Raw genomic sequence first — 27372 nt, 5'->3', positions numbered from 1 at the left:
CTGACACTGACTGTGTGTATTTTTGCACGGTCTGTAGTCCCAGCAGCAAACTTCCAGGTCTTTTAAGATCTGCTCAGCAGCTTCTGGCTGCCAGCCTCTAGCTGCAGGTGCTCATCGTGTCTGTAGGCCTACAGCGTGTTGTGCATGCGGGACCGTAGCTTGCTAGCTCCAACACATCCTCGCATTTTGAGTCATGAGACTAGAATTTGTCAAAAAAATTTTAACAGGATTTTTAAACAAACCCATAATGCTAAATTGCCCAGAGGAGGGTGGCAAGGAGCCCCTGTGACTGACAGCTGGGGCTGCCCCAGCAAAGGGGCTCACCAGTGACCCCACAACTCTAGGGACAGAAAGCAAGCAAGAGGGGTTTGTTTAGAGCATCACCAGCTCCCTCTGGGATTCATGTGCAGTCTGTCCTGTTCCGCATTTCTCGCCCGTGTAGCACCCCAGCCCTGCCCCGCTCCCCACATACGAGGAACCTTGTGCGTGGCTCTGTCAAGAGAAGGCGTCTGGGCGCGACAGGAAGGGCAGCCAGCCAGCTCCATCAGACTGCATTGACTTGATTTGATTTAAATTGTGCATTGAAACAGTAGTTACACCCTAACATCATAACAACGGATAAATAAAACTCAAGATTTTAATCTTCAAAACATCCTTTCTCTGGGGTGTATTTGTTTTCAACCATCATCTGTTCGTCACAGCCAGAGGGACTCTCTATCCATTTAATTTATAGCCAAAATGCACTGTAGGCAATGGAACAAGAGGTGAATCCTGCTCTAAAATGCTGTGAAATACTTGCATTTAGCTTTTGCAATTTCATAAGAATTCAAAATTAACAATTTCCTTTAGAAAAAAATCTTTCCATTAATCCCAAATGTCTCAGCATGACTGTGCTAGAGTGTCTAGAATTTTCTTTTTGTTCAGTTTGCAAGAATATCCACGCATGACACTAACTGTCCATTTCTCTAAAAAACAAATTCTAACATAAAATAATGGCAAAGAGAACCACAATACACAAATTAGTTTTACTCATATAAAAATGATGCCTTCACAAGCAAGACATTTTAATAGGGATAATGCAAAGGTGTGTAATATTTTAATGTAATCATGCACTAGTCAGAGTACATGTTAGCTAAACCGTGATGTACAATTTTTCAGGTATTTGTTTGTATCTAGGGGTTTTTTTTGTTTTCATGTCTTCTGTTTAAGAGTCAACTGCCCGGGACAGGGATTATCTTAAACTATAAGACTTGCCAAGATGCAAGTAGGACATGGGTAGGAGGTGCTACCTCAATGCTAGTGATCAGCAGAGATGTCAGTGAGGCGCACTGCCACCACCTGGCGACCCATTCTGGTATTGGGAAGGAAAGAAGAAAGGCAGCACAGAAACTTCAGCACTTAAAGGGCGAAAGGGTTTGCTTCAAAACAAACAAACAGGTTTTCAGAGCCTACGCAGATTACCACACTGGGACACAATTTTGCCAGGGATTCATGTTATATTCCACTGGTTCTAGGCAAAGTTGACAGTTACCAATACTATTTATCTGCCTCTCAAAATTACAGAAGTTGAAATCCACAAGCTTTTCTTGACATGTTCAGGTGAACCCTGTAAATAACTGCAAGGTCATGGCATTTGTATCATGCTCTGCAGCTGTAGAGGAAGAGATGTGCACATCAACAATATTTATATTTCATTTTTAAATGTTGTTTTTAATTATCCTTACAGCAAGCTACCTCTGTATGGCACTTACACGGCTCTAGCCAAACCCAGACATTTACGTGGAGTGACTGACAGTACAAGGTCATATTTTATCTTTTTGATCAAACCATTCCAGTTCTGCAGCTCACAGCAGTAGGATATAAAAATTGTTATTAAGCTTCTATTAAGAAAAAAACCCCAACAGATCTATATTAAAGACTTCCTATAACAAAGTATTCCTGTATTACATAAAAACATATCCTAAGAAAAAAGTGTTTTTCTTTTGGCATAGTTTCTTTTTAAAACCATTTATTAAAAATATCCACCAGTGCATCTGCTGCCCTCAGAACTAGAAGGCAGCATTTCACAAAACAAGTCCATACAATTATTTACATTTGTTCACATCTTAGATTGTTCCATTTTCAATGCTGGATCCATTAACTGGAGGCTCAACAATCAGTCTTGGCTCTATCAGTGCATCCCAACTTTCAGTTATCTGAAAACAAAACACAGACAATACTTAGCATGTACAAGCTACACAGGCAGATGCAACTTCTCCTACGTTATGCTTTGTCTAGGCTTGAACAACAGCACTACTGAACAAAGATCACAGATCCTTCCCGTGATTCACCGACCTTGATGAACCTCAACCTGCCTGACGTCCTGGGTAAGGAAAGATGCAGGTAAGAAAAACAGTGCGTGAAATGAATAAACTTGTAAGAACGGATACTCTATCTAGACATGATATTGTTTATTTTATTAGCCAAAACAAAAAGTTACATGGTTTGATGACTGGTTTTGAACCTAGTTAATTGAATAACATGCAAGTCTTATCTTGTAATCATGCACATTCTTGCTAGAAAGGAACAATTATTTTTGCTTCCATTTATTTTAATCAGGGGAATCTCACTGAGATGAACGGAGTCATAAAGCAGGGCAGGTATCAGCTATGCAGAACTTGTAACAGGCTTCAAAACAGGACACCCACATACCTTTGTATCCTGAGGAACAGCGTACTCTATCAGTTCTGCTCCATCTGCAGATTGGTAAACCAGATCAAATTTCCCTGGCTCTTTAGCAACTTAAAAAAACAAAGAAACAAGCAACTCCATTAACTATAAACAAAAAAGTTTAGATGTTTACCATATTTAGAAAGCTAATCAAAACCAGTTTGGTTTTGGGTTTTTTTTTTTGAGTTGGGCGTTTGGGTTCATAATTGTAACAAAAAAATCTGAGGTGGAACTGACTACTACACACCAAAATTAAGGTAATTATCTAATATGAGTATATGCATGCAGAAGTTAATCAACAATATGCTGCCTAAATTTGAGAAAAATGCTCGTATGATGATTCATTAATTCTGGCTTAAATGGCAACTGCAGTATACACATTCAGTTTCAGAAACATTCATAGTTTCAGGTCTCTGAAGCGCACTTCGTCATTGCACGGACTCAGTTCCACATCCACTGAAGACAGTGGCTTCATTGACGTCGCAAAGAACGGCATGATGATCTGAAATTTTCTCTGTAATTCCATATAATGATTTTAATTTTTTCAGGAAATGAAACCACAGTAAAGATGAGTTACTGACTACTCATACTGACTGGATTAATTTCATTTTGTAAATACCTATGAGCATCTTCAATACAACTAGCAAGTGTTAGAACTCCTCCATTTAAATAGACTTTTTGGGGAGGGAGCGAGGAGGGGAGGGGTGTGTTGAGAAGGAACCTGAGGAATTGGAAATACTCCTGAAACATGAAGTGTGCCTCGGACTAGCTGTTTTCCAAGTGATGCACATGACAACAAGCATTTAGTGTCCCAGGGTACATACGTTGTCCTGCTGATGACGAAAGGATCTCAAGCTCGATCTGTTTTTTATCAGCATTCCAACTGATTATTTTCCCTTCCTTCATAAAGCAACAAGAAAAGAACCAGATAAGATACAGTTCAGCACTGGGTAACTATTCCATATTTACAACCACTGTGGTACTTGATCACGGTTAGAGGAAGTATATCTGTCTGTCACATTTTTCTCTCTCTGTGTATAAAATCTGCAAAGTATTAAAGCTCAGCAATCTGCAGTTACTGGCACCAATAAACCAAAGTTATTCATTGTCACCATCCTTGTAATTTAAATCAGCACTTATCCAGAAACCAAGTTATTTGAAGTAGCTACAAAATTTTATTTGCACCAGTTTCAAGTCTTAGCCTTGACTTCAAACAGCGTAGACTTGAATACAGCTACATTTTTCTACTTGAAGGCCTGCATTTTTTGTCATCTCTAAAATATTAACGATCATTAATAATGTTTGTGGGTTTTTTTAAATAATGGCTACACCTTTCAAATTTTCGATTAGTTTTGGGTTCTAGAGTTTTCATTTTCACTCCTGCACCAGGAATAGCCTGTGGAGTCAACTGGACGAGAAGAGAGACACTGCACAACCTCAAAATATTTAAGCCTTACCTCACCTACAATAGTTTTGTGAGTGAATTAAGGGAGGAAAGACAAACAGTACCTTATAGTCTGAAACTTCAGGACTGTAATTTTCAGTTAGTTCCAAGCGCTGTTGAAAGAAATACAAATAAATTACAACTTTTCCTGATCCTTGATGATGCCACCTATATCCAGCAAGAGGAAAGTGCAAGAACCAAGTCTCCCACTCCTGGATCCTGATGCCGATCACAGTCCCAGGTAGTCTTCCAGGACTCACTGCTCCAAGGGATTTCCGTTCAGGTCAGGCTGTGAGAGGAGATCAGGGAGATGGATCCCAGTCTCCTCAACTGCAGTGATTTCATTTTCATTTACTTTTTTATCTTGCAGTGAAGTGTAATTATTTGTATGGTACGATTTGCAATAATATTGTAGAAACACTAGAGAGAGAAGTAACATAGACTTTTTTTTTCTTCTTTTTATAGCATCTAATTTTAATGCTGACTTTCCTTGCATGTTGAAAGAGAGGGGTAACATGCTTCTTTCTGGCATTCTTTACACATAAACCTTGAAAATATGCCCATGGTAGAGAGAGAGAGAGACTTTGTGAAGGTGCAGCCAGAAAATTCTATTATCTGTGAACTGACTTGTCTGCTAGCTAAGAGAGTCATTGTACAAATGTACATGGAAATTCACACTGAAATGACAGTGGAGAAAACATTTGTTTGTGTTATACAAAAATAGGAAATCTGAAGAAATGCATTTAACTTATGCACATGCTCCAAACCTTTGTAAAAATCAAAGTCAAGACTTTACAACAAAAGAATTTTTTAGTCATCAACAGAAACCGTAACAGTTTCTGTTGTATGGGAAACTATTAGGTTAGAAAGACAGCAAGAGAGGAGTGAACGCTTTCAGAGATAGCTACAAACATTAGACAAAAGATGTGTGCTGAACCATTTGCTTAAGTTTAAAACAAAATTTTTAAAAAAGAACAAATAAGTAGGACAAAGACTACTTCCTAACTCTTATGCTTCCAGGATAACGGTCCCAGACCAATGTAACATTAAGTTCTTCAGTGTAAGCTTTTCCTTGTCAGGACTATGCTATCTGTAGCATGTCCTGCAAAACTTACAGTGGCCCAAATTAAACAATTTTAGCCCACTAACATTCAGTATTTCACAAGTTCTTTACCTTAAAGGCAATTTTTTCTCCCACTTGTGGTGGAGCAGCTAGAAGAGGTAACACACTATAGTCTCTCTTGGGGACCTCCACAGGATTCTGTGAAACAAACAGTAAACCCATTGATTTAATTACTGTATTATTAATAAAACAGAAGACAATGTTTATGCTGTATAGATTGTAAGAAGTTCTGAGAAAAGGTACGTATCAGAGTGCTTTGTTTTGAGATATATAATACAATCACTTAAATATTGTTTCATAAACACTTCCTCAGGCTGCTAAATGGAGATAAGAGTATCTATCACATTTACTAAGTTAAGATCAACCTTTATCCTACTAATCCATTTCTGCTTTTACGAATTACTCTCATCCTATACGTTTTTTGTATAGTTAAAGCTACAAGAGAAAGGTGACCTATGACTGCGTTAAGTCACTCACCTGGACAAGAACGGAAGTGTTTGTCGCAGCTTCATTTAACTGCCTCTGTTTCTGGCCTTCACTGCTGTAGTTATAGAAGAAGCCAGGGTTTGCTCCTCTCCCACGGCCTTGGCCCCTCATCATCCCACGAAACCCACGGCCCCTAGGTCCTCTCCAGAAGTTATCCTCTCCTGTTCCACGCCCCCTTCCACGACCCGGGCTGGCAAGTGGTCCTTGAGTACTGGCTGGCAACTGTTTAGTACAGTTTCTTACTATGGAATTACTCAGTTCAGCATTTGCTGCAGGTTTTTTAATAACAAGTGTTTCTGAATCTGAACTATCAGACTCTGAAGAGGAGGTCTTTGCTTTGGGAGCCTTGGTGGTACTGGTTTTTACAGCTGCTGCATTGTTAGGCAGTGACTTTTCCTTTGCAGTACTGTCTTGTGCTGTTGCCACTTTCTCATCCTCTGTACTCGAGTCAGAATCTGAACTAGAGGACTGGGATTTTTTGGCATTTTTACAAATTGCAGTCTTAGTGGAATTTTCAGCGTTAGACTTTACAGTCACTTTATTAGAAACAACAGTTTTCACATCGGAATTTGCAGCAGCTTGGGATTTGTGTTTGGGAAGTGTTGCCACTACAGGTTTATGGAAAGATTTATTTTGCTTTATGTTAAATTCACTGCTGTCACTGTCAGACGATGTGCTGGAAGAATCTGAAGATCCCACCCTTTTTTTTCTGGACTGTATTGTGATTTTTGTGGTGTTATTTTTACCAGAATTTAGAGAAAAGCTCTCATTTGCCTGTTCTAAAGCCATCTTTGCTGCAGCGGCCTTTGTCTGCTTTTCATCCTTCTTTTTTGTTGCCAACTGTTTCTCCCTCTCTGTTTTTTTAAGCTTTTTAGATTGGTCAGCGGAGCTCTCTTCCTTACCTTCTGTGAGTCTACTTCTTCCACTAACTTCTTCCTTTCTTTTTCTTTTCTTGTACCTTTTTTGAGAGTCACGAATATCTACAGAGGTCTCTTCCCTACAAGAGGAATACTCAGGATTATGTTTATTCTTTTTCTTTTCCCTTTTATGCCTGTCATCTTCATTTCTAGAAAATTCTTCCTCTTCCTGCTTTTGTCTACGCCTTTTTTTGTCTTCTTTTGGTGTGTAAGAGAAGCCATCATCTACCTCTTCATAATCATCTGCAACTATCTCTTCCAATTTTACTCTGTCAAAAAAACCCAAAAAGCCACTGTTCAGCATAATTAACACCTTTTTCCTGTATGTTAGCAGCTCAGGTAAGGTTGTCTTTTGGGAGCGGGGATGCTCTGCCTGTGAACGGGACAGTTCAGAAAGCAGTCTCCAGAGCACGGGTTGCTATCCTAAACATCCTAAACCAAGGCTCACAGTCTGAGCCCGCACCTGAGGACATGGGTGCTGCAAGGTCTCTTTAAAAAGGCCCGCTCAGGTGGTGCAGGCGCTCAGGGGAGGGAGGCAGCGCTCTCCCTCTGTCCTTGAGGAGACTTCCAACCCCTTGGCTCTCTCCAGCCCCTTTCAGACATCCTCGGGTTTCTCAGGCACCGGGGGCTTCCGGGAATGGGAGCACCCAGCGCCCGCTCCACCCCCCGGGGACCCGCTGGGCTAGGGGCAGCCGCGGGAAGGGCCCGAGGGCGCTTCTCCGGTTCCCCGCGGAGGGCACCGCCAGGCCCCGTCCATGTGCGGCGGCGAGGCGCCACGTTTCAAGCCTGCTAGGGGACCCGCCCCCCCCGGTGCCGCGCAGCCCGAGGGCCCCGAGGAGCCCCTCTCCTGCCGGCGGCTGAGCTCGGGCCCCGTCCCGGGCAGCCCCCGCCGTACCGGAGCGAGTCGTTGTCCCGCACGAGGCGGGCGCTCTCGGTGGGGGGCAGCAGCGCCCCCTCCAAGAAGAGGCTGAGGCGGGCCCGCCGGCTGAAGCCGAACCTGTGGCGGATGAGGCTGACGAGGTCGGTGACGAGGCGCACCTGGCTGGGCTCCAGCAGCAGCCAGCACAGCGCGCAGCCCGGGCTGCCCGGCGGCGGGTAGTCGAAGAGCAGCCGCAGCCGCACCGGGCCGCCACCGGCCGCCGCCATCTTGGAGGAGAAGGAGGCCGGGGCGGGGAGGGGGGGAGGCGGCGAGACCGGGGGACGGCGCCGCGCACGGGACAAAAAAGGCGGGCGTCGCGCGAGCCTCGGCCGCGCCCCCTGGGGGCGGGGCGGGGCTGGGCTGGGCTGGGCCGGCCCGCTCCGGTCCGGTCCCTGCGCACGTGACAGCGCTGCCGCGGGCGCCGGGAGCTGCTGGCGGGATGGGGCCGCTGCGCGCCGCGACGGGGCTGTCGCTGCTGCTGCTACTGCTGGCGGCGCTGGCGGCAGGTATGGGGCTGAGGGACGGGACCGGACCGGGGGTTCTGCCCTGCCCTGCGGCCATGCCCCGGGCAGTGCCGGAGCGACGGCCTCCGGGCACGGCACGTCCAGCTGCCGGGCAGGGCCCGGGCTGAGCCGCTGGCGGTTTCCGAGGCTCGCCGCGGCCGTTACCGCCGCCCCGGGGGTGGTAGCCGGGCGGGACGCGGCGAAGCGGGTAGCAAAAGCGCCGGCGCGGCGGGAGCCCCGGCGGGAGCAGGTCGAGCTCGGGGCGGGCCCGTGCGCGGTCGCACGCGGCCCCAGCCAGGGCTGTCGCCGTGTCTCTGCCGGGGACTGTCGTGACCTTGGGAGTCGTCTCCTCCCGACCCGGCTGACTGGGGTCTGCGCTCCCCGGAGCCCCAGGGAACGCTTTTGGAGCAGGAACGTGGAAATTCAGGTCCCAGTTGATTCACCTGGGTAAACTGGGTGGGAGAGGCTCCCCACAAACCGGGGCAGCACTTCTCTTCGCTGTTTCACCCTGAGCTGTCATCTGTCCTTCCTGAAAAAGACCCCCAGACCCTCTTCCGTTCCTTGGCAGCTGCAAAGGACGATGAAGAAGCCATGTAAGCCAGCGTGCCTGTAAGCACGAGATTACTGCAGTGCTGTCTCATGCTGGCTGACAGGAGCACAGGTCCCCGGCCACAGTGTTTTACTTGCGAGAGCCTTCGGGTCGGGGGCTGCAAGGAGCAAAACGGCCGTATCGGGGTGTCACCGCTGTTGCAGTGAGGGCTGACCAAGAAAGTGTGATGTTGTCCATGCTGATATAACCTGTTCAGCGCTGTGTCCTGTGGATCAGCGAAGACTGGGCACTGTGGCTTGAAAAAGCCTTGTTGCTGCTTCTCCAGTGGACTGCTGCCTTCTGTCGTGATCGAGAAGATTAAGGGATGTAGTTTCAAAGTTCTGTTTCTGGGAAAGTGTCTGTGTCCTAGATGGGGAATAGACTGACTGCTTAAGTTGACAAGACTCTACTGACTTAACTGAGTTTAGGATTAGATCTTGGGTTTGTTTAGAAGTGACCCCTCTGTCTACCCTGCATTTACTCTCCTTGGGGACTGTAAAATGATTTGATCTTCCCAGAGACTAAGATCAAAGTGTTGGATCCCTGAGGGAGCCCTGGTGACCCTGAAGCTGGTGAGAGTTACTCCATTGTGTCTGGTGGGGCTGTGCTTTCAGCCCAGGCCTTGAAAAGATTTTAAATGTTTCCCTGATGATAGAAAAAATTATCCTAGCTATTGGGCTGCTATTTCAGCAGCAGCTGTAACGTCAGGCCCTGATAAGTAAGCACTTAATTACATGCTTAACTTCATTCATTGATGATAACTCATCTATGTGTGTGGGTGTAAGTATAGGCATGTTTCTTATAGTAATTTTTTTTAATGGAAGCACTTCTAATTATCACACCCAAGACTGAAATGTAATGTTTTGGAACAAATCTGGTGGAAAGCCCAAAGCTGGGCTTTTTACCTAGCTGATTTTTATTTTTATTTTTATTTCCCTTCCAAGGTGTAGTTCTGAGGCAATCCCCAGAGCCCAAAGAGCTGTGGGGATATGTGCAAGTTCGAAGTAAGGCCCACATGTTCTGGTGGCTCTACTATGCAAATAACCCAAGCAAAGACTTCACAGAATTACCTCTCATCTTGTGGCTTCAGGTAAGGTTTGGTGAAAGGCACTTAAATGATAATTCTTTCCATCTGTGCCTGGTTCAGTCTCACAGGTATCTTCCAGCTCTACAGAAATAGGATTCAGAATTGTCCAATTCTAAATGATTTCCCTTGTGAATGAGGTATTCAGGTTAGGAAGAAATAATGAAAATATCATTCTGCAGTTGTGGGGTGTCCTGAACTGCTCACCTTCCATCAAGTTAAATTGCAGAAACAGAGGTTGTTCTTATCTTATAAAAGTACAAGTAGTACACAAAAGCACAGTAGTGCTTTTTGTGCCAGACACTACAAGTACACTGTAGCATCACAGCTCCTTTCCTGAAGAGCTTACAGTCTAAAGAGTGTTCAGAGACACAGTAGATAAAACAATCAGAGATTTAGAAAGATTTCTAAATGGAAACAAGTAAGAGAGAGACTGATTGTTTAGAGACTGGTCCCATTCAATCTCAGTTTGATAAAACGCAGTGGCGTGTGCTCCACATTCTCCTTCAGCAGTGCATTTCAGAAGTTAATGTTGAGTGTAATCACTTGATGACTTGGTCTTTTTCTTTCTGGGTTATTTCTTCAGAGTGAAATGCACATGCTGTACATGCTGGTAAAATGAATGACTTGCAAACCTCTGTAGCTAGCTAACACTTGCATTCGGTATTAAGGGAATAAGGCGAAGGGTTTTCAAACTGCACTCATAGCATGCAACTCATGAGATGCTTTCACAAGTGGGTGATCACTTCTCTGTTTAAATTCTTGCTTTCAGAAATGGCGTGTGTGCACATAATGAAAGACGATGAGGAAGAGAGCTCAATTTGCTTTGCAAATTAACACATAGTGCAAAAGCCATTTTTTAAAATTTACAATCTGTCATTCTACTTACTGGCTTGCTTTTATTTTTCTCCTGTCTGTCGTATCTATACCATGCTGCCTTTTAACTTATTTGTCATTTGGTATTTCCCCGTAGGGAGGTCCAGGAGCTTCAGGCTGTGGATTTGGGAACTTTGAAGAGATTGGTCCATTAGACAAAGAAATGAAACCAAGAAATACAACCTGGGTATAGCAGAGAGTTCAGCTTCTAATTACTGATTGCAAATGTTTGTTGCTTGTGTACACAGATGATTGCTATGCAAAAATGCACAGAACAGTTTTCACTTAAAGTTCAATAGAACTACAATATTTCATCTTAAAATAGTGTGATTAATTAATTGGCTTATAGGAATAGCCTTGTTAAGAACAGAAGAGTAGACCTATTAATTTGATTTGCTGTAATATGTCTGGGCTTCCATGAATTTCTGAATTGCAGATGTCTGGGAAACTGAGAGCAGGGAAGTTCTAGAAGGATGTTATTTCAGATCATAGCTTCATTGCCTACAGTCATAGAGGTTTTTCTGGATGGCTGGCAACGGATAACCAATGGCTCGTAATTACAAGTCCAGTATGGCCTTCAAGGGAAAACAAATTACAGCTGCCTACGAAGGTGGAAGTTTATTCAATGAAATGTATTTGTGCTCTGAGCTACCAATAGTCTAACTACTCTGGAGTTCCCTAGATCGTATGGGTGATCTGCCTTGGATCACTGGGATTTTTTGGGTGCCTTTCTTCTTGCAGATTGAGCAAACTGAAAGACCTTATGTTGTACCTCTTTATTTGTGAGCCTTACTGCTTCGAGCCATGCTAGCTATCTGTGTGCTGATCTACTGATTTTATTTGTACACTTGTAACTATACAACTATAGCATTTGCTATAGCAATTTCACAAAAGCCCAGCAACCCAAAAGAAAAACCCTCTTATTTGACATTCTGACAGACAAGTCTCACCTGTACCATTCTCTCTTTTGGACTTGCACCTAATTTTTCTGCAAGTTCTTTCAGGGCCAGAGATTTGGTGGCTCAGTTAATCATTTGTGCCATCAAAACTAAGGTTTTTGCAGGTGCTGAACTGAGGTTTCATACAAACCTTCTTTCTGCTTCTGCAGTTGCAGGCAGCCAGTATCTTGTTTGTGGATAATCCTGTGGGCACTGGATTCAGTTACGTGGATGATTGTAGCTTGTTTGCCAAAAACCTTACCACAGTAGTTTCTGATATGATGGTTTTTCTTGGAGAATTCTTCACATGTAGAACAGAATTCCAGGTAAGTGAATTGAATTCTTTGTTAGAATCATATTTTTCTTTGCTTTTAAACAGATCTCAAAAAGAATTAGTGAACAGACTTCCAGATGGGCAGTGTTTGCTGCTAGGTAGCATGCATTTGGTGGGAGTCAGTGTGGGTATAAGCACTGCCTCTTATTTCCCACAATTCAGAAGTTGCGTCTTGAATTTGGTGCCAGTGCCTGGGTTCTGTGGGATGTGGGAGACGGTTGGAGGTATCTTCTGCCCACTGCCCAACAGGTTCATTGTGTGGCTTCTCTCTCTCCAGACCATCCCATTCTACATATTTTCTGAATCTTATGGAGGTAAAATGGCTGCTGGCATTGCTTTAGAGCTGCATGAGGTAAGTAGTTGGAGGATGTAGTTCACTTTTCACTTTAAAACATAGTGTTCTACAAGTACTTATATTTCCTGGAATACACTGTCCCTGTTGCCTAATTCAGACTGCTACTGATTTTTTTGACTTAAAGAGAACTGCTTCTGGAGTCATGAGTATCTAAGTAAAAGTTGATTGATTGATTGTTTGTTTGTTGTTTTTCGTCTTATTCACCAAGGCTGTTCAAAAAGGGACGATAAAGTGCAATTTTATGGGGACTGCTCTTGGAGACTCATGGATTTCTCCTTTGGGTATGTTTAAAATCCTCAGACTGTGGGTGGGTTGTTGTTGTTTTGTTGGTTTTTTTATCATTCCATGAGTACCTAGAGACAAAAATGCCAGCCCTGTCTTAAGTGAATTAAATCTCTAGTGAATCTGGTAAATCAAAAAGAAATACTTCAACATTGCAAACTGTGATTGAGGAATCTAGCTTTAGAGTTTATCTAGATTATGAAAAGTCAGAGAGCAAAGTCAGTGAGGAGCATACTTGTATTTGAAGTGGGGTGGTGGTGAAATGTCCCTACACATCTGTGCAGCCTCTGAGGTGTTTTGGTAAGAGTACTGCACTTAAAATGTGGTCACCAAGTGATTCACAAGGTTGCAACTGAGGTTTTCTCTGTCTTTTCACAAGAAGACCTTGTGCTGAGGAACTGATGTCCTCACAGACCTGGAAGAGATAGGTCTTGTATGTCTGGTGGAGGACAAAAAAACAAATTAAAGGACTCTTGGTCCTTCTGTTAGATATGCAAGGGCAGGCTTCACAGATTCTCTGCAGCACGGGACAATGTCAAGCAAACTCCTGTCTGTCTCCTGTCAGCTGATGCTTGAGACCTTGTAAACAAACTTGTTATAAAACACATTTGTTTTATAACTAGATTTTTCCCCCCTGTAACTTTTGCAAACAGATCAGTTCAGAAAATGCACATTCACTTGTCAGATCTCTCCCCATGTTCTAGCAATGTGCTGCAGTGTTGGGGTGAGAACATCTTGGTAAGAACATGTCTGTTGCTTTAAATAAATTTCACTGATTAATGTTTAGGGGGTTAATGACGTTGCAGTGCTTTTGTTGGTTCTCAGGATTTGTAAAGAACCTGCTCTGTGGTACATAAACTTTGGGCTAAACTGAGCTGACAGTACCTTTTTACTCATTAATTCATCTATTTTTGTCACAATCATTCTTGCTACAATAAAGGAAAAGTAAAGGAAATCATATGTCAAAAACTTAGATGTTTGAAATCTGTTCTGTTTCTTTAGACTCTGTGCTGTCTTGGGGGCCCTACCTTTACAGCACTGTAAGTACCTTCTTAAACTTTTGGTCCTCACCTGATTACTTGTACTGCCATACAGTATATATGGATGTTGATTTTTAAGGTGGGCTCTTAGCCAGAATAAAACCTCGAATGCATGGAGATTGTTAGCGAGAAATGAATGTGAAATTATAATTAAAGCTGTCCTCCTTTGTGTTTGTCTTCCAGTCTCTCCTTGATGATAATGGTCTAGCAGAGGTGACTGCTGTTGCCAAAGAAATAATGGATGCAATAAATAAAAATCAGTATGGGCTGGCCACTGAGCTCTGGGGCAAGGCTGAAGGTGTCATTGAAGAGGTGAGATCTTCTTTGACTAGCATTAATAACTAACTGATGCCTGGGGAGGCACACAATTTCAGGTTATCCTTTCTCTGAGCGCTGGATTGGCGTGAATTCTCCAATGCCCTGCCCAGTCATTTTTGCCAGTATTTATTTTATCCCAGTGCTGATGTAAAAGAGCTGTTTGTTTGCTGTGCACCACTGTGTGATTGTAAGAGGCAGTGGGTAGGGTAACCCACATGGGCTTGCAGTATTGCATCAAGGTTTCAACCTGGCATATCACTTAAATAGATGCTTAATTTTTAGCATGCAGCTAGTCCCATTGATTTCTATAGAACCCAGTTTCAACTTAAATGAGCTATGTCTCCTTGAAAGCTTTGTTTTGAATATAGAAAACTGCATCCAGCAAGACACAAATTTCAAGTTGAGCATAGGTCTCTCTTTAAAGAACTACAATAGGTGCACAGGATGGAAAGGAACCTCAAGTTATGTCCTGTTACTGTGGGTTACTGCATCTTGTTACTTAGCAAGTTCCAGCTTAAAAGATACGTAAAGTTTTGCTCTTGTTTTTCCTGTTGAAGCATTGCTCCAAAATCTGATTCTTTCTTGTGTTTTTGTTTTAGTACAAGTAAGGCTCTGGCTTCCTCAAACTGACAGACTAATCTGGAGCTGCTTCCTTTTCTCACTCTTTTTGTTTTGTTTCGTAACTGACAATGCCTTGCACATAGTTGGTTTCACTTCTTACTGTTTGGAAGGAACTTGTGGTTCCCATCTTGCCTTTCTCTTCAAGTCTGCTTGTCTTCTCCTCCCAGCTGTGATATTGCTGTCAGGGTGCAGGCACTTCACTTCTTCTAGGGTTGCTCTTGTGAGCTGATTTCTGATGTATGCATCAGAACTTTAAAAATTCAAAAATTGAATAAAGCAGGGCTTCAGGAATCTCAAGTAACTTCTGTAATGGCAACACTGATCACACTTGTCCTTTGGATGCAGGCAGTCTGCTGTCTGCATCAGAGCTGCCATTCTACAGTTCTTGGACACGTCCAGATGTCAGCAGTTCCAAAAGAGGGGTGACCGATAATCACCACGTTCTTGAGGAAGCATTTTAGATTTTGAAGGGTTGTAGGTTGGGAGGGTGTTGAGCAAGAGGCAGCATCAGGCTAGACTAGATCAAGCAGAAGAGACCATCTGAAAGCATCATCTGGCATTGCAGCTCTCTATAATGAGAATCTTCAGTCATTTGCAGGGTGTAAGGCTTCCTGTAGCTTCACATCCATTTCAGAGAAGTAAATAGCATCTCTGGCACAATCCACGTGTGAACAATACAGACTTGAGAAATCTCTTCCCCACTTCGCAAACCAAATGTAGAACCAAAGTTTTTCCATAGGTACCTTCCTGACATGTAGGTAAAGTGGCAGGTCACAGGGTCCTTTATTTAGGATTTACTTATCTCTTTTTTTCAGAAGAGAGTCTGTTCCTCATATCTGAGAAATGTTTTTGTTACAGTGTTACTGAAACTATCTTGTGTTTTCAGAACACAGACAATGTGAACTTTTATAACATCATGACTAAGGAGGTTCCAGAAATGAAATCAAATGAACAAGAAAATCTCCATCTCAGTAAGTTGTATTTAAGTACTTGAGCTTCTGAGGCCCTATGTTTGCATTCGCGTACCTTCAACTCTGATAGTGGGAACAGCCTCAATTTAGCACATCCTTAAAATGGGGCCTTCAGATCCAAAGGATATTGATACTCTCTTGAGCAGAACTTGTTTGCCCTTGCATAAATAGGGATAAATAGGAATGTGGAACAACCCTTCTATAGATTACACCTCCACCTATACATCCTGCACAAATTACACCAGGGAAGTAGTCAGTATAATTGCGACATGGTTTTATGACCTTTAAGTTACTTCCTCTTAATGTCTTTCATTTCTGTCTTCAAGCTAGGACACAAAAATATCTCATCAATATAAATAGTCTGATTAGACTCTTGCTTCATGATGTTTATGCATCAATGTGAAAAACACATGTATAGAGTTTCTTTCAAGCTCTTTATCTCTTTCTGTTGGCTTCAGCAGGGAAGGTGAATGGCACAGTTAACTCCCAAAAGTAAAGTATTGCAGCTCAAAAATAACTGGTCTGTTGAGGAGAAGAAATCATGTCTGTACCACGTGGCTAAAGCAGAAGCTGGTCCCCTGAAAAAGTGCTGTATTAGCCAAAAGTAGAAATGGATGGTTGGGTTCTTCCCATATCATTCCCTCACCTAAATAAGGGTTGACTTCAGTGGTTTTTAGTAGAAGTAAGCAAATCTCTCTCTGTGGTTTTGCATTTTCATTAGAAAAGAGTTCGTTGGCCATGACTGTAACACTGAAAATTGTTATCTGTGCAGGATGACTGTCTTAAATGTGCCACTAATCAAAGCGTGTTCTCTCTTTTTCAGTAGGACTTTACCAACGCCATGTCAGAAATATGCATAAGGACAGCCTAAATGAATTGATGAACGGACCCATCAGAAAGAAGCTAAAAATTATTCCTGACTGTGTGAAATGGGGAGGTACTTTCCTGTCTTCTAGTGCGCATCTAATGACTCCATTATTCCGTTTACAGTATTGCAGTCTGTAGGAAGATGCTTTACTGTAGTAAGCAGTCACATTAAATTGTCATTATCCTTGGGCCTAAGAAGAGGACTTATTCTCAGAAATGAACATGTAATGGGGCAGGCCCATGGGAGCAGATGTGGTTCTGGTTCTGATTCTGCTGCTTGTATCTGTCTTTAGCCAAGCAGCTAAAAATACAGGGGGAGGAAGAAGATCCTCCATATCTCAGCAGCTGGTTTCTGTCTTTCATGCAGTCTTGCTGAAATTCCTGTCAGTTTTTCTCTGCCAGAAATCTGGTATCATGTAAAGCTGCGTGGTGTGGAGGGGAGGGCGTAAAACAGAAAGGAAGGCTTAAAGGGCTGATGCCGGCACCCTGTATGTGTATAATAGGAGCCAGAAGCTACAATGCTGTCTGTGAGCTCCAGTGGGAGCATGGCTGCTTTCTGGTTCTCTTTAGTTCCTCAGACTGATAAATCACTGGCTGCTGCTTTGGGCTAGGACTGGTTTTTATGCAGCTGTGAACTGCATTTTAGAACCCTTAGCCAGTTGCTTCTGTCCCAGCTTGGGGATGACATTCTTCATCAGTTAAAATTTGTCTTCGTTCTGGTTCCAACCAGGTCAGTCCAGAGATGTCTTTGAGAACATGGCTGAGGACTTCATGAAACCTGTCATTGATGTTGTTGATCAGCTTTTGGCAGCCAACGTCAATGTTACAGTCTATAATGGACAGCTGGATCTCATTGTTGACACCATGGGTAAGAGACTTCTTGGCTGGGGTTGGGAACAGAACACATGATGAGTAGAACATGAAGTTGCCAGTAATATTGGTACCTGAATCTCTCCAGTCTTCTGTGAAAATCTCCTATCTAACTCGCAACGCTTAAATACTACAGTCATAAATGAGCAGCTCTTTGTTTTGTTTACATCCCTCTGAGAGAGGCAGTTCCTTTATTATACTGTTGGGAAATGGATCTGCAACATCAATAATTGCTTGTTTCAGTGAAGCCCATAAATAAGTAGGTAGCTAATAATTCACTTAATTCTTCTGGATAGAGACATACATGTATGTATGTACACTCATTCATAAATGAAGAATGAGGATAGATGAATAAGTATATGGAGATTATCCTCTCTTCTCCTGCTGTGCCTTGAAGATCCCGTTCTATGGGGCAAAGGTCGTATCTTGCTACAGATTTATGCACAATACAGGTCAGCCTTCACCGAGTGGCCTGCAGCAGAGAGCGTGGTGCCAGGTGAGATGGAACAAGGGTGTTGGTAATTAATTGGGGAGGGTGCAGTTGAAGAGTGATCACACCTGCTGCTCCGTAACATGTGTAGGCTCCTGCACATCTTGGCCACTGAAGGGCTTTGTTTGTCCCTTGCTGTGTGCAAGATGCAGGCTTGATCAAGTGGCAGTTTGGGAGCCAGGCCAAGTGTTGCTGAAATGCGTCATGCTGCGAGACTGCCGTCCTCTCTTCCATTCACCTTTTCTTATTGATTTAAATAATCTGCATGCAGTCACAGACTGCGCAAACATCTTCCTGTGTTGTGAAAGGCTTTATCCTTTGTCTGTCTCTGCCCAGTTAGATATTCGGATGCCCTTCATGAACAACATAGCAATCAGTAAATCAGGAAACAGAGTATTTAGGCTGTCAGAACAGATGAGCAGTTAGTGGTGCTCCAGTTTATCACATTTAGAGCTAAAATTGAGCTGCAGTTAACATGTAAATTCTTCCAGTTAGTTCAGAGGTAGGCTAAAGCTTTGTCCCCCTTGGTGCCCTGGAATTGGTCTTTTTGCTGTCTTGACGTCCACCTTCCCTAGCAGGCACCTGAAAACAGAAAACCTTTCTGGGCTTTTCTTGATGATTGACTGTAACAAACAGAAGTAGTGTCTCTTCTGATTTCCAAGAGGGGGACTTGGTGTGGCTGATCCTTCTCCATGGCAGGACATTCGAGGTGTTTGAGGAGTAAAGCAAAATATGTCAGAATTGCTAGGGCTGCAGAGCCTGTAAGAGGCACATGTTCAACTTGTGCAATCATAAGTCTATTTCATGTACATCTTCACTGTTTGCTTTTTCCCTTCTCCCTCCATTGGTTTGTTTCAGCTTGTCCTGAACACAGCCTTGGTCATTTTCCTAGGCATCGCAAAATTGTTTTTAGAATCTGAGCAGATGGAGACTTTCCACTAACTCTCCTGTATTGGTATCTAGTACAGTGGGCATCCAGCTGAACTGGGAATCCCAAGTCACTATGTCAGTATTGGTAATCAAGCATATCTCTTACCTCTAACAGGCCAGGAGGCATGGATCCGGAAACTGAAATGGCCTAGTTTGGACCAGTTCAGCCAGCAAAGGTGGAAGGCACTCTATGTGTCTCCAGAATCCACTGAGACAGCTGCTTTCCACAAGGCCTATGAGAACTTCGCTTTCTTCTGGATTCTTAAGGCTGGGCACATGGTAAATAATATACTTCTTGGGGTGGGATGCACCATTATCAGCAAGAAAAATGAAGATGCATATATGCTTGCTCTCTGCTTCCTTATAGCAGCTGCTTACCATGTGCTCTCATCTCTGTGCTAGGTACCATCTGATCAAGGAGAGATGGCACTGAAAATGGTCAGGATGGTGACCCAACAGCAGCACTAGAGAAGGGGAGGCCAGCTGGTATGGCTTCCTGCCGAATGTCAGTGCTCTTGCAGAATAATAAGCCGCGGGAGGAACAATGGCTATTTGGACACAGCCTCTCTGATCTTGCTGATAATGTGCACAAGCACTTATGGAAAGGCATTTTTTTCCTTGAATGAGTTGTTGCTTTTGAATTTGTAAGCTGTGATCTGCTGCCTTAACACTGTTCATAATGACTCTTCCAGAGGGAAGTCCACTATCATAAACAACTAGCTCTGAGCCTTTGCCTTTGACTTGGATTTTGTGTTTTTGTAAAAAGCTGCCCTCCCCTGAATGCTCTCTTGTCTGTTCACACACCAAGACTAAAACTGATTTGAGTCCTGATAGATTTGCTGTTTGTTCCTCTGAGAGCTAACCTGTTTCATGATGCCGTGGAATGTTCCTTCCTTTGTCCTCGGGCCTCTGCTTGAGTCACCTGGCTGGATTACAAGCTGAAGACATGGAGATGCCAGGATAGCGGACCTGCCCTAGAGGAATTACAGTCCATCTCATCTTGCTGAGGTGCCTGAGCTGGGATCCAAGATTCTTCAGGCTTCCTCTGCTATGGAGAGAGAAAAACACACTCCCGCAGGAGGATTTGACCTTTTTCATCTGACCATTTGTTTCTTGTTTTCATTCTCTTTAATGACCGTTACTCAAACTTTGCCTTTAGCCTTAACACCTAAAGCATATCCAGCAGGAATTCCTGCTTTCCTGTATGCTGAAGCAGGAGCCCTGTTAATACCCTCTCCTTGTACAGAATAGAGCCCTAATGGACAGAAGCCTCTTAAAACCTTCGGAGCTTAGCCTGGAGAGTGGAAAGGAGAGCATTATTTGAGTAATAATAGCATAATTCTGAAAGATAATGGCAGTGTTTAAAAGAAGGACATACAAGCTAGAACCAGTATCTGGATCCATATTTTTCTAGAGCTTTTTTTAAGTCTTGCAGAGACCTATTATTTTGAAACAGCTTTTTTTTTATATATATATTATACAGTCAAGAGGAGACTTGGTCAGACATCGTTTGACTTCTGCTATGGAGCACAAAGTGGTCATTGTTTATTGGTGTCTGATAGGAGGCACAACAGCTTGTTCCAGCTGTCAGAATCCTAAATAAATAGTAACCCCTCAATTACTCCAGCTACTGAAACTGTCATGAAATGTCTGATAGTGTTGGCTTAGCAAGGACTGAGGCATAATGCTATGTAAACACATATGCAATCACCCAGCAGCTGGAGTATTGGCACCTAATAATTGCTTTCCTTCTTTGTGTTCTCTGCTTGAACTGTGTTCTTGAGAACTTTAGCCATGTAAATCCAGATATTTTTTTTTAAACATGTTTTTTAATAAATGCAATAGGTTTAATTCATCTCTCTTTGGCATCACATTGATTTCACTGCTTGAAGATCACATCTTTTCTGTTTTGGCTTTTCAGTGTAAAGCCCCTGTCAATGGGACCAGACGCAGTCACACTTGAGAGGAAAGGGTACAGGTCTGTGCTCTCCCCCATGACAGCACCGCATGATGAGGAGCACATGCACTGGGGACTGCAGCTCCTCCCATCCTTTCCACAAAATGCACTCCTTCAGAGCACGAAGGGCAACCCAGAATGGGCAGGCAGAATCAAACCAGCAATTGTTTCTATTCTTTTTCTTGTTGAACATTAGATGAACAAGAATAAGAGGAGGGTCCTAGAGGTGTGTAAATCTGCATATCTGCATTCTTGGAGTATTTTAAAATAACTCGCCAAGCAAATAAGTATGTCTGAGCCTCGGCAGTTTGAGTTGGCTTGTAATCCTGAATCCTGTTATATACAATGATTTGCATTATGCCTAAACAACTAATACTGTAGGGCTTGATAGAGGGAAAGAACTGAGAAGATGGTATCTCCAGAAAGCAGCATTTACTGCTGTTCTTACACTTCTTTATCAAATGGGACATTCATTCACATTGCCTAGAGCTTGTGCTCAGTAATAGGCCTGAGACATCTGTTTCTTGTCCTCCTTTGTTTTAGCTTCTGCAGGTTTTTCTGTTGGCAGAGAGATGGCTTATGAGGAAAAAAGATGGTTTCAAGAAGGCTGGTGGTAATGATTTGTTGGTTTTAGGGGCTATGCCAAATCTAAACATATTAGAATAAAAATACTTGCCCATGGAGACAGGCTTTTAAATAGCGTCCATTTAAATGCAAACAACAAAAAAGCAGCAATCCTTTAATATCAAGGAAGATTCCTTCCTTTTATTTCACCAAAGGCTTTGTAACTGGTGCATCACAGCTCTAAATCATCACAAAGGTAGGTCAACTGTCCAGCAGAAGCTGTAAGAAATTGGTTGCTTTGAAAGGAGCTCAAGTCCTGCTGCGTATCTGATTAGCAGTGACATACTTCCATTTTGATTTCATGCAGTAAGCTGTTTCCAGACAAGGGCTGTCACTTGGCAAATCCATTAGAATGAATCGTTCTAAATATTAATAAGATCTTTTACAGATGCTGGACCAGCCAAAAGAAAACAGCCCAACATTTGTATTTCATCCTCTGCAGCTGGAGGCTTTGATTGCATAGGTAGCCTGAGAGTCACTGACTTATTTTTTTCACCATCAGTTGAGGATAATTTTCATAGAAACAAATCCAACTGTGTTAAAAATCAATAATTCAGTACTGCCTCTTCAGCATGAACAATTTTGGCTTTCTGTAACTCTACCTTTTCTAAGCCAGAGAGAGAAACCTAAAAGTTATCCACGATGTGATAAACAGGTGTCTTTGTCTTTTTCCTTTCTATTTTGCTGGATCTGGGAGGATGTAATGGGGAAGGGTCACTTGATGCATCCACTGTGCCTTAAACCAGTGTGTACCAGTGCCTCATGGTCACTGGTGCACAGAGGATATGGGACAGATGGACCTTTGATCTGGCTTTTACAACTGTTCCTATGCAGTAGAGGTTGAGACTGTTGTGGACAGATGAACGCAGGAGGCGAGAGATCTGCCCTATCTGGCACCATAGGGGTGTCTGTGCAGGCACAATATTTGTGGCTAATGTAACTAATCATCTGGCATGGAATATTTTTGCCGTAGGAAGAGTGAATCACATAAGCTATTTCTAAAGGGAATTTGGCACATAGTGCTCATTGATTATATGTCTTTAAAGTTTGAGGCTTAACGGTCGGCATGTAGCTGTGTGTTCTCTTTTTTTCAGAAGATTAACATTTTGAAATGTTGCAACATCTGCTTATCTCAGGATTCAAAGCTGCAACAAAAGAACAACATCTGTGTACCGAGGCAAGATGGAAATCTTGGAACACTTCTTCATTGTCATGTTATGTCTGTTATCCTGTAAACATCCTGCTGTATGGCAGCATAATTTGCGTGTGTCACTTCTGAACTCTGGGGTATGTTCATGTTTTTCCAGAAGGGATTCAGGAAAGGAGTAGTAATTTATCTGACCCACAGACAGTGATGAAGGAATAGTAAGAATTTGAGTAGAGCACAGTTCACCCTTGCAAGGTTTCTCTGAAAACTGTTTTTGGTATTTGCTATATAATGGATTTGGTAGTTAAAGAGTAGCTTTAGCTCTTGTGGAGGAACAAATGTACCATTCTGGTCACTGTTGGGGGGGGGATTTTTTGTTTTTGTTTTTTCTAACTATGGCTGGTGGTTGAGGTAGTAGGGAACTATGTTGGATATATCTGCAGGAGTAGAAGTGTGTTAGTATGAATGGCCTAATGCAGTGGTTTTCAACCTATCTCAGTTTACAAACTCCTCGCCTAAAATATTTCCAAGGAAAGCAAAGCACCCTTGCAAATTTCATATATTGACCGTTACTCTTCACTTGTATCTGATAAGTAATATAATTCAGTGGCTAGCATTAGCAGAGTATTTGCAGAATTGATGCGCTAACTATACCAATGGTCTAAAACAGATGGGAATATTGGCTAGACCATGTCCCATAGGGGACTTCAGAATTTCCAGCCTTGGTCTGAAATAGTCCTAAATGGTTAGTGTTCAGGACATACTCTAAAGCATACTTTGATGCCTTTTTTTTTTTTTCCCCTCTCCCCCTAACCTACTAGAAGTTGAAAAACAAAGCACTAAAAGGGCATGGCATTGTGCTAATTTATCATAGCTAGCTGTTGGTGTTAGGTGCTCCCACAAACTGGAAAGCAAGAGATGCACTATGAAAGATTCCTCCTATTACAGGGACCTGTGGAACAGTGAGCCAGACGATAACTCCTCCTTGTCCACTGTTCCAGGGACTGGGCAAGCACTGCAAACATCTACCTTGAGATTAGTGTATCAGGCCTTAGCTCAGAAAGCGGGCTTTCCACTTCAGTACTTTTGTGGTCCAGAGCTTTGGTTTTCTGTTTATTCTGTGGCTACAATACTGCAGGGAGGAGGTTGGGGTGTCTCAGAGCACCAAAAACATCCAGATAATATCCAGTTCCAGCAAATGTCTCACTGTGGCTCTGCTGTTCAGTACTAATGTATTGCACAAATCTGAATCCAAAGTACTCTTGTGGTAAGGCAGGGTTTTAGGATGTAGAACTCACTCATCCAAAACATTCACTTGGATGTCACGTAGGCAAAATCAACTACAGATTCACAGGGGGCTTGAACAAATAAGGCCAGAGTGACTGTATGGCAAGGAGGCGAAAATCATACTTTTGCTGAAGCTGATTCAAATACAGGAGCTCATTTCTGTTCTCCCCTAATTTTTATCCTCAGTCTCAATACCAAAATTTATAGGTAGATACTGTGATGAATAAGTTTTGAAGTGCTGTGAATCATCTAAGCATAAGAGACCGCTGGAATAATTCCATCTGCAAGCTGTAGTCAGTAGATTTGATAGTGCCTACCACAGTCATTTTTGAAGGCAATTATAAAGGTTGCTAGAACCAGCCTGGTTAAGCTGCTTTTCTGATTGCTTCTCTGTTCTTAAAATGTCCTTTTCAGGACTGTTTCTCTACAAGCAAGCTGGTTGCAGTGTGTCTTTGAAACAGTCAGACTGTGCTCATCACCATTAGCCGCTCAGCCAGTTTGGTCCATTGATGGTCACAGCAGTAATGATGCTGCACCTACATTCTCTTGCATAAATATTTTTGTTCTGTCCTTTATCTCCCATTAGTCAGCCAACTTGGACTCATCTCACACAATCTGTTTTGAGACACAAGTAATCACTGTTTGGCTTTAGGATCAGTATGGTATAGCATGTTCTAATTTTATTATTCTGTCCCAAATCTCATTGCTAAATACAGCAATATCTGGGAATTACATTCCTGTAGTCAGCTGTAATAAAACTGCAGATGGAACATATTTATTCAGATGTTGTGTAGTCCATCTTGGATAGGACAAAATAAGCAAAATTTTAGAAACTTTATTTGAAGCAGTAAGGGATAACTTACTGAACAGTTCATATACTGTGTTATGGGTGAGTTAGCTTAAAGAAAATACACTGGCTGGTGCGTCCTCAGTCTTTAAGAGCTGCTAGATGATTTGTTAGATGATTTTATTTTTTGTTGTAATAAATTGAGGGAGGGAAAGGGGGGGGGGGGGGGAGTCTTCAAGAATATGGGGCTTAGGTCTGTTAATGTTGTTTGCTTGTTAGAGCCAGAGAGGAATGTTTGCGTGTCTCTTGACAGCTCTTCTGGGGGTAGAAGTTGAAAATGACTGTAGCTACTACACTAGGTCTCATTTTTACATGGTTGTCTTGGAGTCTTAAACATTTCATTGTACCCAGAATCTCCTGTGAAGGAGTGAAGATCAATTCCTGAAGCACTAAGGGACAGAAATGACCTAGTGGCCTGGCAGCTGTCAGATGCCTTCTAGCACTATTAATGCTTTCAGGAGGTTGCCAGATGCCATTGCACGTTATAATCTGAGGCAAATCTAAGTCTACCCAACTGCTTAGAGCTTGTCGGAGAAAAGCTGACAGGTACTGTCCTTTCCCTAAGAGAAGGCAGCAGGGAGGCTTCTGGAATGTACTAAAAAGAGAGGTTTGGTCCCAGGGCATTTGGAGGACTGTGGGACTTCTTGGAACATGAAGAAAGCTTGCTTTATCCCATACTATTCATTCATCTCTGTTTTACTTTTTTTTTTTTTTTTTTTAAAAAACAAACCGTAGTAGCCTCACCTTGCTGCCCTACGCAAGGTGGCCAGCGATGGATTCTCTTGGCTGGTGACAGAAGTGCAGTGAAATGGCTGGCCACTTGGTGGAGTAAGGAGACCTTCAAATACCGTGGGAACATGCTGGCGTCAGCAGCTACGCTCCTGGTGCCGTCCCTGGAAATACCTGGTCAGCACCTGGAAACATGAGTTTGATGTTATGAATTCACAGTGGAAATGGCCTAATGTGAACCAGTACAGAGGATTATTCAATTTTAGCAATAATTTCATGAGAATTGGTCTTTGTGAGCACAGCCCCAATTACAACAAGGCTTTATAGTTGCAAGTAACAGCTAAATTAGCCTGCTTTAACCAGAACATACCATTCAATATTGTGATTTGTATTTAGGCACGCTCTTTTTTAAATGGTATATTCCCTGCCTATCCTTAATACTTTTTGATCAATGTCTCTGAGGGTAGTATGTGTGTTGTAAGAAGAAACAAATAAGGCATTGGTGTGTTTGCTGAGGTAACTGCAGTTAGCTGTCTAGCTAGGCTCCTCTAGCAGAGTTATGCATGTACCTAATTCATAATCTGGTAAGAGTGCTGTTGAAATCCAGCAAGAGCATTCATACTATGTAAAATTAAACCTCTAAAACTTTTACAAGGTGAGGTCCTTTAGCAACTAGAAAATTTCAAAGGAAGATCCTTGCTTGTTGGAACATTTCCCCAAAATTTGTAAGTTTTTGTTGTTAACTTTTTATAATAGAAAAAAGATTAGAGAAAAATGGCAGTAAAAAAATCAAGTATCTTGCTTCTGTGACATACTTAATTAAGTTAGCCTGAGAAAACTCCATTACCTCTTAAGTAATATTTTTAAGTTTTCAGGCAGGGCAAGAGTATTAATAAGCTAGTTCTTGCTGCCTGTTACCTGTTCTTTATGACACTTAAAATCAAAAAGAATATCCAACTGATAAAGCACATCTGTTATGTTGCTAATCAGAGCTACAGTAGTCAGTGGGAAACAGGATTTGATTCAAAATACAGTAAGACTATTAGAAGCCAAATATTCAATGATGGTTACGTTGTGTATACTATAAAGAGAAATTGTGCTATGAAGCTGTTCTGAGAGGCTGGGTCTCAAGATGTTGCTACTATATGCTGGAACACAACCAGAATTGTAGATAAGGTCATCAGCCTTGGGGAGTGCAGTCCTTAGATGCTGTTTCTGACACCAGATTACAATTTGCTATATAAGTGGAAGTGACATTGATGGAAAAGCAGCTGATTGTAAAGAAATCCTGCAAATGACAGTCATGGCCTGTGGTATTCAATGAAATGTTTCCTCTTGAACTATTTATTCGTAACAGGCAAATATGGTAGCACCACCACTAGGCATATTTCAAGTTCAGAAAACTGGATTTGCAGCATATAAAATATTTATTCCACATAGCACACAAGTCAAATGAAGAAGTTGCCAAACATCTTTGATTAAACAAGTATTTTGATATACCAGTAAGGGAAAGTAGCCCACTGGCACTAGCAGACATGTTCTACCTAAAACTGGAGAAGCAGAGATCAGCAAGGAGTAATGCCAGCTACGTCCACTGGCAATAAAAATTGACCTCCTCCTTGATTCAGCCTTACAAACTACCTTGCCAGTGTAGTTGCCCAGCAAGTATGTGGCACATGTTCAGCTCGGTGTCCTGACTTTAGCACACTTGGGGTACCCCCAGCTTTCAGATCCTGGACCTTTACTGATAGCATCTCACATGCCAATTCTCCTGTGTTCAGTGGTGTCAGATCACCTCCCAGCTGTCATATCTTTGCTCAAAATATTCAGCTGTCTACAATGACAGCTTCTACAGCCTCTTCAGCTCTCCTACTGGCTTGATTCCAGTGCTCTCTGGCACTCAAGCTGTCTGTGGCAGTTCTCAGACTTCAGTATTAACTCCCCAAACTGTGGTGTCTATACCTGGAGCTTTTTTCCCTCCCCCCCCCGTACAAATTAATGCAAGAATGACACAGATTTTAATGCTGACAGTTTTGGTCTAAATCTGTGTTGCCGCTTACTTGCATATCTACACCAAGTTCTTTCTTCCTCCAGCAGAAGATAAAGGAAATTAAC

At 42.6% G+C, this 27372-nt stretch overlaps 2 protein-coding genes across 3 annotated transcripts; one reads left to right on the top strand and one right to left on the bottom strand.

Annotated features, from left to right (window-relative positions):
• Positions 1 to 1075: 1075 nt before the first annotated feature.
• Positions 1076 to 7825, bottom strand: COIL (coilin). Its single transcript, XM_050908578.1, has 7 exons — positions 7575 to 7825; positions 5754 to 6948; positions 5328 to 5414; positions 4219 to 4266; positions 3534 to 3609; positions 2692 to 2780; positions 1076 to 2195 (listed from the first exon to the last, which is right to left on the bottom strand). Exons 1-7 carry the CDS (start codon positions 7823 to 7825, stop codon positions 2106 to 2108), a joined length of 1836 nt encoding a protein of 611 aa, XP_050764535.1. The 3' UTR covers positions 1076 to 2105.
• A 212-nt stretch (positions 7826 to 8037) lies between these two features.
• SCPEP1 (serine carboxypeptidase 1) lies at positions 8038 to 20515 on the top strand. 2 transcript variants are annotated; one of them, XM_050908372.1, is made up of 13 exons: positions 8038 to 8104; positions 9635 to 9780; positions 10748 to 10837; positions 11759 to 11914; positions 12200 to 12274; positions 12486 to 12558; positions 13562 to 13599; positions 13783 to 13911; positions 15425 to 15509; positions 16336 to 16446; positions 17107 to 17244; positions 18782 to 18945; positions 19069 to 20515. In XM_050908372.1, the coding sequence occupies exons 1-13, from the start codon at positions 8038 to 8040 to the stop codon at positions 19132 to 19134; spliced, it is 1338 nt and encodes a 445-aa protein (XP_050764329.1). In that variant the 3' UTR covers positions 19135 to 20515. The 2 variants fall into 2 exon arrangements, with proteins under 2 accessions (XP_050764329.1, XP_050764328.1); XM_050908371.1 differs by having other exon boundaries at positions 16333 to 16446.
• Positions 20516 to 27372: the final 6857 nt, after the last annotated feature.

Source organism: Gymnogyps californianus, chromosome 19 (genome assembly GCF_018139145.2).
Source record: "Gymnogyps californianus isolate 813 chromosome 19, ASM1813914v2, whole genome shotgun sequence".
NCBI classification, from domain to species: domain Eukaryota; kingdom Metazoa; phylum Chordata; class Aves; order Accipitriformes; family Cathartidae; genus Gymnogyps; species Gymnogyps californianus.
This window is presented reverse-complemented; position numbering and strand designations above follow the sequence as displayed.